This window comes from Caretta caretta, chromosome 10 (genome assembly GCF_965140235.1).
Source record: "Caretta caretta isolate rCarCar2 chromosome 10, rCarCar1.hap1, whole genome shotgun sequence".
Lineage (NCBI taxonomy): Eukaryota > Metazoa > Chordata > Testudines > Cheloniidae > Caretta > Caretta caretta.
In genome coordinates, this window is record NC_134215.1 from 16118593 (window position 1) to 16132860 (window position 14268).

General features: G+C 41.2%; 1 protein-coding gene across 3 annotated transcripts in view; it reads right to left on the reverse strand.

Moving 5' to 3' along the window:
- The window catches only part of CYTH3 (cytohesin 3), a 100921-nt gene that overhangs the window by 33815 nt on the left and 52838 nt on the right, over positions 1-14268 (reverse strand). For all 3 annotated transcript variants that reach the window (XR_012670138.1, XM_075132709.1, XM_048868109.2), the window contains exons 5-7: positions 13318-13436; positions 4033-4113; positions 38-150 (exon numbers count right to left, since the gene is read on the reverse strand). Coding sequence is in view for 2 of the 3 variants with exons in the window: in XM_075132709.1 (XP_074988810.1) it covers positions 38-150; positions 4033-4113; positions 13318-13436 (313 nt within the window). In the remaining variant the exon portion in view is untranslated. The remainder of the gene's footprint in view (positions 1-37; positions 151-4032; positions 4114-13317; positions 13437-14268) is intronic.

The following is a 14268-nucleotide window of genomic DNA, read 5'->3' on the forward strand; positions in this document are numbered from 1 at the left end:
TAACGGTGATTCTGATAGAAAATGTATCATGACTAACCTGTAGACTGAAAGACTCCAGGGTTACAAAGGCAATAGCGCGAAGCAAAAGCTTCCATCATACGATCAATTTTCTGAGCCTCTCCTGGAAGTCTGAAACTCCATAGGAATTGCCTAGAAAAGGGAAGCATAAACCCTTCAGTAAAATAAGATCCATTCCAATATTTATACATTAGACATATACTGGCAATAATCAGCTTTTAAGCAGAAATTAGTCATTTGTAAATAAAATGAGAAGTTATTTTAAAACAAATCTCAAAATTCAACTAATAAGGAATTAGAAAATATTTAACTCAGCACTCAGCGAACAGCACTGCACGTTCACAGGCAAGACAACGTATTCAGGCAAGACCACATAGTCTGGTACAAATTTTGCAATTCTCTCCTTTTCCATGTTGGCAGAAGCGGGAAATATGTAGGAGTCCATGCTCTCTAACAAGCTGTACCACAGTGTTTCTTCACTGCTAAAAAGAGTATATTCTTCTCAGGACTTTGTTGAAAGGAAAAAAAGAGGGCTGTATTATACATAATAGCCCAGAACAAAAAAGGTGGACTAAAACCCAATATCTCCATTTGAATCAACCAGACATGATGAGTCAATGCAAGATGGATAAAGGGACAGATTATGCTATCATGGCCAGATCTTAAAAAAGGAAACGTGACCCCTCAATATCACTGCGATGGGATTTAAATTCAGATACAGGAAATAAGTGTTCCTATTACAAGTATGAAATAAAAAAGAGTAGGTTTTGCCTTCTTCTTGGATTGCTCTTTAAAAAAATAAATCGAGTTGACAGGGATATAAAAGCTGCAATAAAACGTTAAGCAAAATGACTGCAAGAACTGATCTAAAATTAAAAGTACTATAGATTACAAATGGTGATTAAAATAAGATCCAAAATAATAAAATTATGAACAGAACAGCAATATTGGCGTTAAAACAGAGTTAAAACAGGAAAATGATGTTCTCAAGTGCTGTACACATAAAAAAATTTTCACACTTCCTGTTGGCATAGCAGTTTAGGAATTGTTAGTCTTGTTCTTAAGTCCAGCCATCAAAGCTACAACTGTAAGGCAAAGTTAGGGCAGACAGCACAGCCTCTTGTTTGTGGCTCTACTTCTTTGAAACTGGCCAGTTGAAATGATTTTGTGTTCATAAAATAGGAAGTAAATATCCACATCCCTAAGATAATAACGTCAAAAAAAAGAAACTGACGATTAGGTACAAAAAAGTGCAGTCTAAAAAAAACTTCCAGTGGCTGATATTTTTACAACACTTCTGTAGAAAGAGTGAATCTGCTTTCAGTAGGGGTGCCTTGTTGACATTTTAACATTAAGCTTCCCAATTCATGAAAGTGAAGACCAAGAGTATTTGCAAGCAAAACAGAGTATCTTAGGACATTTGTAATGGGTCACAGAACCTTTAATATCCAAGCTGCCAGTTCTAAACCACGCCAGATTAGCAGTGACGGAAAGAAGTTGCATCAGATTACTGTTTGGTAGCATAAATGAAGTTAATTTTAATGGTCTAAAGCTCATTCCTGGTGGACATGTGTGTCTCAGCACAAATGGGCCCCTTGCTGGCAGCCTCAGAGAGAATGCACAGTTGACTGGGCATGGAGAGTGAACTGACACTACCTATGCTACACCTCTTCAGTGCACGAAATGAAAAATTTCGCCTCACAACCAGCAATCCAACACTTGCCATATGTTCTAAATAGAACTGGTCTGAGAAATTTGGATGGAGCCATATTTTGTTGAAATATGCAGTTTTGTCAAAATGCTTCAAGAAATCAAACCAATTTTGCACAAATTTTGTTTAAAAAAACGAAAACAGGAAAAAGTCCTGACAATGTCAAAGAGTCAAAATCAAAAACAAACATTTCCATTTGTCTAAATGAAACATTTTGAACAGTCTGAAAAAATTCTTTAAAAGGAATTTTCCTTTGGAGAATTCTGAAATTTTTGGTTTTCATTGCAATTTGGAATGAGGCTAAATTTCAAAATCTTTAAATCCTTCACATAGCTCTAGTACTAAATTCACTTACAGCATATTTTAGGTGCCAAAACCAAGCAAAAGCTTGCCAGACAGGTTAATATAAAATAAGAGAGAACATTTTAGGTAAAGGATACATGAAATCAAGCAGTTTCCTAATTGTTGTACTATAATTGTTTTGTTATTGTTGGTTTGTTTGTGTTCGGTTTGACAACTTTATGGATTTGGTACAACGTAACTGAAATTTTGCTGCAATAAATCAATGTTGGTCAATTTTAGTATCTTCCACAGTCTTTCAGTTTCACTTATAAAATTCAAGATTTGTGAAAACTCAAGCAAAAATACTACTGTATATATAGATAAGTCACTATACTCCCCACTGTCCTATATCATAAAACAAATATTTTGCATGCCCTATATGGCACGTAAACTGAATTTTCATTCTCATTGGGCAACTTCTGCTCTCAAATACTCGGGATTTACATTGCTGTCTCTCCACTGGAAATTAGATCAAGCAAAGGTGGGTCCCCTGAAAAACTGTTTGACCGGTCCTAAGTACAAAGTCTGTCTCCTTCCCACAAGCCCCAAACTGCTCTGCCCGAACAGCTGGATATGGTAGTGGAAAGCAGTATGAAATAACTGCAAATGGTGCACTTCTGGAGACAGTTAAAATCTCTTATTCATTTGCATCTTTTAAAAAAGCCATGCCCACATTCACATTGCTAGGCCATTTATTAACCAGGTGTTCCTCTCTACAGTACCTTCCCCTCTGCCACGTTTTATCGTGTGCGCTGCACCCAGCTGTTTCCATCTTGTCTTTAGATTATAAATTCAGTAGGTGTGTTGTTTTTTTTAAACTATGTTTGTGCGGCTCCCAACACAATGGGGTCCAATCCTGATTGAGGATTTTGGGAGATACTAGAATAAAATAATTAATAGCAGCAGCCTGCAGAAGAGTGGATTGAGGTTTGCTATTAAGAGGCAGAAGGAGATGGAAGTATCGTGTATTCCAGACAGAACCATGGAGCCAGAGGAAACATCCTGATTCCTCAGGCAGCTCAAGTTATCACCACTACAAGCCTTAGTCAGCATAAAGCTGCTCTTATGACACACCACATGAGAATGTAGCATGTGTAGGAAAGACCACATCAACATTTTAACCTGTCTGTTTTGGGGTGGGAGCCCCTTCTGGCTACAAAATTGACAGCACTCTCTAAACCCCAGCAATTCATTGGAATTAATTTGGATTTACATCAGGTTAACAACCAGATTCAAGCACTACATATTTTAACCTATCTGCTGCCAACCTGTGAAAAATTAGAAGTCTACTATTTATTTAACAAGAATAAACACGTTAAGAATTTAATTCTGAGATGATGGGAAGGAATCGATGGGGAATAGCAGAAGAAATACTTTGCTTTGATAATATCTTCTTTACAATGGAATCTAACCGCCAATTCACAGTCAGGGACTTTTTTGCTTATCACAGAAAATTTGCACTTTTGAGCTATTTGGCAGGCACATCAAGCATCATTTCATGGAGGATAGGTCCATCAATGGCTGTTAGCCAGCATGGGCAGGGATGGTGTCCCTAACCTTTGTTTGCCAGAAGCTGGGAATGGCAAACACAGGATGGATCACTTGATGATTACCTGTTCTGTTCATTCCCTCTGGAGCACATGGCATTGGCCATTGTCAGAAGACAGGATACTGGGCTAGATGGACCTTTGGTCTGACCCAGCATGGCCATTCTTATGTTCATCTGAGACTAGTCTTGGGCCCTTTGCATTTGTGTGAAATCATTAATTTCACGTATTATGAGTTCAAAGGCAATGTATATGCAAACAAAAGAGTGAAACATTAAGATTTGTTTACTAACAAGATACAGAGTAAATCATACATTCAAGTAAAAGATCAGCTGCTTGAGTGAATCATCATCATCTATATACTTAGATTTAATTAAATATGAAGTTTGATAAAGGCAATTATAATGCACTCACCTTAAGGCTTGTACAAGATTGAGATCAGCAAACTCATGGAGTTCAACAAAAGCCTGAAGAACTTTAATATTAAATTCATCTCTAAGAAAAAAAAACAAAATGACAATAGAGAATTACTACATTGAACCATAAACTTAAAGAACTGCTTCCTATTAATGCAAAAGATAGAAAGGAAGTAAGAAACTGATCAGGCAAATAGATACTATCAATCAAATGAAGCCATCATTAATCTTTCTAACACATATTTAGGTTTGGGATATTTTAAGTGCAAGATTCTTCCCCAATTTTGCTAAGATGAAATTTAACCTAGTAGGACTAGAAAGTGCTACTGCTGCCATTGAAAACAGGAGCTGGCAAGAGCCTGTCACTCTACATTGATTTTAACTCTATCTAAATGATCTTCAAAATGACTCATTCTCTTTGCTCAACAGTTATTGTTGCACCCGTCTTGAAATGGGAACCTCAAGCAGTCTGGATAAATGAATGGAAAGACTAGAGAGTTTCACGGTAGCTTTTACACGTTCAGCTATAATCCTTTGCCGAAATGCTATTTTGTAACTTCTTACAGCAATATTCCCAGAGAAAAAACGGTTACTAACACAAGCAACACAGGCTTCCTCCTTTCCCTGGGGGTGCTCAACCCCTGCTCAGCCCCATGCCCCATCCCTGTTCCGCCCCAGGCCAGGCCTCCACTCCACTCCACCCCTTCCCCCAAGCCCCACCCCACCTCTTCCCACCCAGTTCTGCCCCCTCCCCCAAGCACGCCCAGTCCCTACTCCTTCTCCCTCCTGCCCCCACAGTGCCTCCTGCATACTGTAGAACAGGTGATTGCGGCGAGCGGGAGGCGCTGGGAGGGAGGGGGGGAGCTGGCTGCCAGTGGGTGCTAAGCACCGAGCACCCACGGATTCGGCTCCTATGGTTACTCACCTTCCATCACTCTCGTTCTTAGAGATGCGTTGCTCATGTCCATTCCATGCTAGGTGTGGACATGCCGCATGCACCATTGCCAGAGATTTTCCCCTTTGTGGTATCCATTGGGCCGGCTCCAAGACCCTCTGGAGCCACATCCTTATGCGCCAGTATAAGGTGCTCCACTGGCCCCGCACCATCTCAGTTCCTACTTGTCATTAACTCTGACAGAGGGGTAGGAGGGTGGGTCATGGAATGAACACGAGCAACACATCTCAGTTACAGAAGGTTAGTAACAGTTTTTTCTTCTTCGAGTGCTTACTCATGTCCATTCCATGCTAGGTGACTCACAATCAGTACCCCAGGAGGTGGGCTTGGAGTTTATGGACATGCTGATTTTTACACTGCTCTTCTGAAACTGGCGTTGTCTTGGGCCTGCTGGATGATGGCGTAGTAGAACGCAAAGGTATGCACTGAAGACCAGGTCGTGGCTCTGCAGATGTCCTGGATTGAGACCTGTGCGAGGAATGCTGCTGACGAAACTTGGGCTCTTGTGGAATGAATGGTTACGATGGCTGGAGGCAGAACATTCACCTGCTTGCAGCAAGCCTGAATACAGGCTGTTATCTAGGATGAGATCCTTTGGATTGACACAGATAGCCCTCTTATCCTTTCTGCAGTTGCTACAAAGAGTTGCATGAAGTTGCAGAAGAGTTTAGTTCAGTCAATAAAAAAGGCAAGGGCCTGCCTAATGTCCAACAAATGAAGCAGTGATTCCTCAGAGTTCTTGTGAGGTTTCGAGAAGAAGACAGGAATATGATCTGGTTGTTATGGAATTGTGAGGCCATCTTTGGCAGGAAGGCTGGATGGGGCACAGTTGGAGCTTGCCCTTGAAGAACACCGTGTAAGACGGCTCTGAAATAAAGGCTTTGATCTCAGAGAGGTGATCAGCACCAGGAAGGGAACCTTCCAGGAGAGAAGTAATAGGGCTACTAATGGCTAGATGGGGGAGGCCCCATAGAATATCAGGGTTGGAAGGGACCTCAGGAGATCATCTAGTCCAACCCCCTGCTCAAAGCAGGACCAGTCCCCAATTTTTGCCCCAGATCCCTAAACGGCCCCCTCAAGGATTGAACTCACAACCCTAGGTTTAGCAGGCTCAAACCACTGAGCTATCCCTCTCTCTAATGAGCTTTGACAGGACCAGGTTTAAGTGCCATGGGGAGGGTTGGTTTGCAAACTTGAGGATACAGCCTTTCCAACCCCTTTAGAAACCAAACCGTTAATTCATATACCTTAACAGACGAGAGGGCCGGGCCCTGCTCTTTTAAGTGGAGCAAATAGTCCAAGACAGACTGAAGGGAAGATCGAGATGGAGAGAGATCACATTCGGAAGCCCAAAAAGCAAAACATTTCCAGTTGGCCAAGTAGGTAACCTTGGCAGAAGGCTTTCTACAACCTAGCAAGACCTGCCAATCCTGTTCCAAGCAGGGCTGTTCTTCAGGGTTCAGCCATCCAGCAGTTAGGTGCAGGGAGGCGAGATTCAGATGAAGTAACCAGCTGTGGTCTTGTGAAATCAGATGCGGAAGGAGTGGGAGACAGAGTGGAGCTGCCACAAGAGGTCCAAGTGCATGCCGAACCAATGCTGGCACAGCCATGCTTGTGCTTTCTGGGTAACTCTTGCCTTGTCCAGTTTGATTTTTAGAAGAACCTTATGAACCAAGGAAATCAGGGAAAAGGCGTACAGTAGGTGACCTGCTCACAAGAGCAGGGAGGTGTCGGAGAGGGAGCCTAAGCTGTGCCCGTGCAGCAAGCAAGACTGCTGACATTTTCGGTTCTGCCTGGTGGAGAGGAGGTCCACCTGGGGAGGCCCCCTACTTTTGGGAGATGAATCTGGGTGAAGGGACCACTCGTGGTGAGAGGAGAAGGATCAGCTAAAGTGATCCACCAATACATTCTGGCCTCCCAGGAGATGTGATGCCTCGAGATGGAGTGTCTTGTACTGAAGTCCCATAGGTGGACAGCCTCCTGACATAGGGCTGAGGATGGAGCCCCTCCTTGCTTACTGCTATAGAACATGGCCACTGTATTGTCTGCCAGGACTTGTACCACTGTGCCTGAGATCTGGGGAAGGAACAGTTGGCATGCTAAACAAACCACCCTGAGCTCCCTGATGTTTATATGCAGGGAGAGTTCTTCCTGGGACCAAAACCCCGGAGGTTGTTGAGGTGGGCTCCCCACCCTAGGTCTGCATCTGAGACTAAGGATACTGAAGGTTGTGGGGTAACAAAGGGCACCCCTATCATTGTTGACCTTGAGTCTTTCCACCAGTGCAGGGAGGGACTCTTGGGGCAGGGAATCTTTGCATTTATTCAGGGAGTCCCATAGATAAAATCCTATCTCCCCAGCAACGCTTGCTCGTTGGAGATATGCAACTGGAGGCTACCAGTGGAATAAACCTTTCTTCTGAAAAAGTCCAGTCTCCTGGCATCTTTCTGTTTTGAGGTAGTACTTGACTGGCCCTGCCTGTCCCTTTCACTCACTGCAGACATCACCAGGGACCCTGGTATTCGAAGGTATTCGAACCCACTTGCTGGCACTTAGTACTTCTTCTGTGCCCTTTTTGAAGTGGGGAGACAGAAAAGAAGGAGTTTACCACCGGGCCTTGACTAGTCCCATCTCTGCCTCATTGGTGGGCAGGGCCATCTTGGATGGAGTTGCTGCAGCCAGGATATCAATAAGGCTGTGCAATGTCTCTTTGAGCTCCTCAATTTCCAGGCCAACGTTCATAGCAACCTGATTTAGAATGTCCTGGTGGGCCCTGAAATCATCCTGTGGAAGCAGGCTACTGGGACCCATGCCAGCCTGGTCTGGGCAAGAGGAGGAGGGGGCTTGCACTGGTGGAAGGGCTCCTTCCTCTTCGTCTGCCTGGACTATGTCCACCGGAGGCAACAGGGTCAGTATGGGAGTCCTTGTGGCACCTTAGAGACTAACCAATTTATTTGAGCATGAGCTTTCGTGAACTACAGCTCACTGCATCCGATGAAGTGAGCTGTAGCTCACGAAAGCTCATGCTCAAATAAATTGGTTAGTCTCTAAGGTGCCACAAGTACTCCTTTTCTTTTTGCGAATACAGACTAACACGGCTGTTACTCTGAAACCTGTCAGTATGGGAGTCGAGCAGGAAGGAGCGGTAGCCCATCCTTCAGAGACCACTGAGTTGGAGCAGTGGTAGGAAAGATCCGGTACCGGGGGGGGGGGGGGAGAGGGGGGTTAGGAGAAGGGGAAGAACCCCCAGGGGTCCATTAAGGCCACTGCTTCGGCCAGTAACTCACTGACCAGATGCCTGCCGGAGGACTGGTACTGAAGCTTCATGGAGCACAGGCAGGATATTGATGGGCTTTTGGCAGTACATAAGGTTGCCCTTCGGACTCCAAAGAGGATTCTTCTCTCGGTGACCACAGTGGAGCAGTACCCACTTCCGCCTCCATACGGTGACAGGGTTCCAGGGTCTGGTGGTGTCCTGGAGATTGGGACCCTAGGATCAGGTGGAGCTTTCCCCTCAATGGTGCCCAGGGAGTTGACGACACCAACATGGATCCAGGGGCAGAAGAGTGGCCAGGCCTGGGTCTCACTCAACTGCCTTCTCCTTGCTTCTCTCTCTTGTGCACCAGTGAGTACCCTCTCTCGGTTCACTGCTTCTTATGCTTCTTCCTTGGCACTGGAGATGAAGAACAGCACCTGGAAGAGCTCATTGCCAGGGGAGTACTTCGCACCGACGTCGAGGGACTCAGCACCGAATCGGAACAGCTGAGCTCTGAGATAGGTCTGAGAGCGGCTTCCATGTGGATAGCCTTCAGTCTGATGTGCCTGTCTTTTTTGGTGCGGGGTCTGAAGTCCCAACAAACCTGGCTCTTGTCCTTCCAATGAGTTTTTCTCAGGCACTTTAAGCACCTGGAGTATAGGCTTGCCACAGGAGGCGCAAGGCTTGAAGCCTGGGGACTGGGGCATGCCTGGCCACTGGGGTAAAGAAGTCCCTCATGATAGGGACTAACTAACTATATATACGCACATACTAAAACTACTTAAAATAGAGACACTACACTATGATAATTATGAACATAGAAAAAATTCAAAAACCACTAAGAAGAAGCCTTGCCAAAGCAAGAAGGGTCGTTCTAGCAACCGTCATGGGCAGTAAGAAGGAACTGAGTGAGTGCGGGGCCAGTAGCGCCCCTTATGCCTGCGCATAAGCACAGGGCTCCTGAGGGCACCAGCGCCGGTCCAACGGATATCACTGAGGGAAAAATCTCTGGCAACACTGCAAGCGGTGCACCCACACCTACCGTGGAATGGACAGGAGCAAGCACTCGAAGAACAACAACAACAAATGACTCTGCTTTCTTTAGCAATAGCACGCTAGAGGGGGAAAGAGTCGTGTTCCCCCCGATCCCCTTCTCCTCCAGGACAGAACCATCACTATCAAACTGTTAAATCAACAGCTATCAATAAGGCCTGCTCCCTAAATATAGACCTAAAAAGGAATAATAAAATACCACTTAACGCGTATAGTATCCTTAGTCTATTCTGAGAAATCACTACACTGAATGCTTATGTTCCAAGGTCATTCTAAAAACGTAATAGGTATTGATTTTCATTTCCCTTTGTATGTCCCTTAAACTTCTAAACAAAACCAAAGTTTAAGTAGGCAATATGGTATGCAATTTTTGAAATGCAAACAGAAATTTAATATAACAAGAACAACCTGGGTCCACATGCAATTTAATTTCAACGCCAAACCTGACAGTAGTGCAGTCTATAATCTAGGACTTTGGGGGTGGAGGGAGAAGGAAAAATCAAGCTGTGGTGTTGTTTACCTCCTACCTCACCAGTAATAATAACTGACAACAGTTTTAGCATAGTTCAAGGGACAGAATAGAATAGAATTCACTTCACTTTCGCACAGCTGAACTGACAACATAGCTAAGAGAAGTAAAAACTTGATTACATTAGTAAAGTTAGATGTACACTGCAAGCAGAAATGTTGCATAAAAATTAGCTTTTTTTTTTAATATCCACATTTCTGACTTCACCCTGGATATTTTCCATGGTTTTCTGGCCAAATATTAGCTACATATCATTGCAGTCATATTTTCAGTTCTTCTAATGTTTTAATTGCCACTCTATAGATTGACACAAATTTCTGAGTTGTAATTTGACATTTAATGTTGGTAACAATATTAGTCTGCAGTTAACTGTTCAGAATTCAAGAAGATGGAAACTGAGTTGTGTAGACACAGTATACTCAAAAAACTGAAACCAATGAAATTTTAGGCATTAGCTAGGGAGCGACAAACACCGCAGCTTGATTTTTTCAGATCCTAGATGAAGACTGCAATGTTGGCAGGTTTGGGATGGGAAGAGGTGGGAAAAAATCTTTTGAATTGTAAATTGAGCTTGTTTGCTATGATCCTGCAAATAATTCATGCAAATAATCACAGTGACTTCAGTGGCACTATTGATGTGAACAAGGACTAGTTGCATGACTAAGGGTTTGAGGATCAGGCCCTGAGAGGAAAAAAGATTATTTCAAGATCAGATGCCAGAGTGTCATATATTTCTCTTAAAAGAGAAAAAACATGGACTACTTTACACAAACTCTATTATAATAATGGAGATTAAGTTAATAATGCACAGTGGAGGTATAGCTATCTCTAAAATCTTCATTTTCATTACTTGTAGTTGAAATATTCAAAATGATGTTTGGAATGTTTCTCAGAGGTCAAGTTCTCAGGTTTATGCAAAAAAGTTGAAATTCCTACATACTGTGCACCATGTTATAGTATAAACTTTCATTATACCTACTTAAACTCTAAGGGCCTATAGCTAACTGCAAGCTAAGACCTCAATCCTGTAAATAGATTCCATGTCGGTTTAAGGGAGTTATGGTAGAGAAGATCAGTTTACAAGAGTACGGCCCAAGTGACTAGGCTATTAAATCTCTAAATAACTGGCACCTGATTTTGATAAAAAAAATATAGGCAAGAGTTATGTCTGTAGTCTTTTCAATAACGAAAGAGATTAGTTTACAGGTTTTACCAGTGATACAATTTTGCAGCTGAATATTTTTTTTAAACAAATAATTTCTGCACTGCATTACAACTGGAGTAATCTGCATATTTATTGTGCTGTACATGATAAAAGCTAAGATGCATTCTCCCCTTTAGGTGCCTACTTAATACCCATTAATGTTAACAGGATGTGTATGTGCAAGGAAGAAGACAACACTAAATAAAAACAGCTGACTATCATTAGGCTAGGCACCAACCTTTTGAATGATGAGCAATTTTCTCATTGTCTAGTTAATAACTTCATGAAGCATTCTTTGCTGGGCAGACCATTAAGAACTACTACAAGATGGCTGAAATATGATTCTGAAACCTTTCAGAAGTTTATGACATTAAATCTTGCACAATAACTAAATCTAGAAAAACTGTAGTTTATTTTTCAGAGTAATGAATTGTGATCAGTTAAGCAATGTGTGATATTTTCATAATTCATCCATTTTTAAAAAAGCTTCTTATAGCACAGTGCTTTTACTTTCCAATATAACATTTATATTCCTCAGGGTAGAATGTAGCTCATGCAGCCAGTGAACATGAGACACACACTGATAAAAAGTGTAACTCCTCTCCACTAGAGCAGTCAAGTGATTAAAAAAATAATCATGATTAATGGCATGATTAATTGCCCTGTTAAACAATAATAGAATACCATTTAAATATTTTTGGATGTTTTCTTCATTTTAAAATATATTGATTGCAATTACAACACAGAATACAAAATACAGGGCTCACTTTATATTTATTTTTTATTACAAATATTTGAATCGCAGAGAACAAAAGAATAGTATTTTTCAACTCACCTAATACAAGTACTGTAGTGCAATCTCTTTAGCATGAAAGTTAAACTTACAAACGTAGAATTATGTTAAAAAAAAACGCATTCAAACATAAAATAATGTAAAACTTTAAAGCCTACAAGTCCATGCAGTCCTACTTCTTGTTCAGCCACTCACTAAGACTAACAAGTTTGCTTACATTTACAGGAAATACTGCTGCCTGCTTCTTATTTACAATGTCACCTGAAAGCGAGAACAGGCATTTGCATGACACTTTTGTAGCCTGTGTTGCAAGGTATTTACGTGCCAACTAGGCTAAACATTTGTATGCCGCTTCATGCTTTGGCCACTATTCTAGAGGACAATCTTCCATGCTGATGATGCTCGTTAAAAAAATAATTCATTAATTACATTTGTGACTGATCTCCTTGGGGGAGAATAGCATGTCTCCTGCTCGGTTTTACCTGCAATCTGCCATATATATTTCATGTTATAGCAATCTCGGATGATGACCCAGCACATTTGTTTTAAGAACACTTTCACAAAAGGTTTGACAACATGCAAAGAAGGTACCAATGTGAGATTTCTAAAAAAAGCTACAGCACTCGACCCAAGGTTTAAGAATCTGAAGGGCCATCCAAAATCTGAGCGGGATGAGGGGTGGAGCATGTTTTCAGAAGTCTTAAAAGAGCAACTCTCTGATGTGAAAACTACAGAACCCAAATCACCAAAAAAGAATATTAACCTTCTGACTCAGATGATTAAAATGAATATGCATCGGTCCACTGTGCTTTGGATAGTTATCGAGCAGAACCGGTTATCAGCATAGATTTATGTCCTTTGGAATGGTGGTCAAAGCATGAAGGGACATACGAATGTTTAACATAGTTGGCATGTAAATACCTTGCAATGCAGGCTACAACAGTGCTATGTGAACGCCTGTTCTCACTTTCAGATTATGTTGTAAATAAGAAGCAGGCAGCAATATCTCCCGTAAATGTAAACAAACTTGTTTATCTTAGCAATTAGCTGAACAAGAAGCAGGACTGAGTGGACCGGTAGGCTTTAAAGTTTTACCTTTTTAATGTAACTGCATTCAAAAACAAAACAAAAATCTACATTTGTTAAGTTACACTTTCACGATAAAGAGATTCCACTACAGTACTTGTATGAGGTGAATTGAAAAACATTATTTCTTTCATCATTTTTACAGTGAAAATATTTATAATAAAAAATAATATAAAGTGAGCACTGTACACTTTGTATTCAGTGTTGCAACAGAAATGAATATATCTGAAAATGTAGAAAAACATCCCAAAATATTTAATAAATTTCAATTGGTATTCTATTGTTTAACAGTGCGATTAATCGTGATTAATTTTTTAAGTTCGTGTGCGTTAATTCCGAATAATCAACAACCCTACTCTCCACACATTTAAACATACGAAAGAAGAGATCAATTTGTTTCAGTTTACCTCTCACCAAGGTAATCTCCAATTACAGTTTTATTTAGTCCTTCCCCTTTATAGAGGAACTGTGCAATGTCTTCTGGAGTGTTCTGCAGCAGGTCATTTTCTATAAGAAACTGGATCCCCTAGGAAAAGAAATTTAAGAGTAAGAAGAATTCTTTCCTTTCACAAACATTTATTTGAATACTGTCCAGGATATTTTGGGATGAATACACAGAGATATATACATAACCATACCATTTTCCACAATAAAAAAAAAATCTATAGACTAAATTAGAGAAATCATTTATCTTTCAGGTAACGAAACTAGACGTCTGTTCAGTCAGGTAGGCAATTTCTAGAATTAATTTACAGATCAGAAAAAGGAATTCCTAAGGTTGGAAACAGCAGGGGGCAATTTAAATTCCTCAAATATAGAAAAATATTTAATTGAGTAACTATTCCATATTGGCCTTGGGAAGCAAACTGAAAGGGGAGTTAGCATTTAACAAAATTCAAGTCAGTCCGTGTTACTGCATTAATATCAGGCAGAGAGCATAATCTGTGAGATCACATAAAGAGACACAGGGACAACACAATTTACTTACCATCATACTACAAGATAAACCATCTGTTATAATTTGCAATACCATGACTGAATGCATCAAGTCATTACTTGCAGTAGAAATTATGATTTGAGATAATTAATCCCATTTTGAGAATTTTTGAAAAATCTTGGCATTAGGATGGTAATTAATTTCTGTCACTGCTTGAACTAAACTATTCAAAGAGAGGATCCCATCATGGTGCTTGATCCAAAGCCCAATGAAGTCAATGAGAGTCTTTCCATTTTATTCAATGAGCTTTCAATCAAACTCATTCAGAGATGATCTGAGGAAACAAGAGAGAGTAACCCTACAGAGAGCCAAGAGACAGGAAGGTTTTGGCTTGTCCATCCTCAGAGGCCTTTTTAGCCTT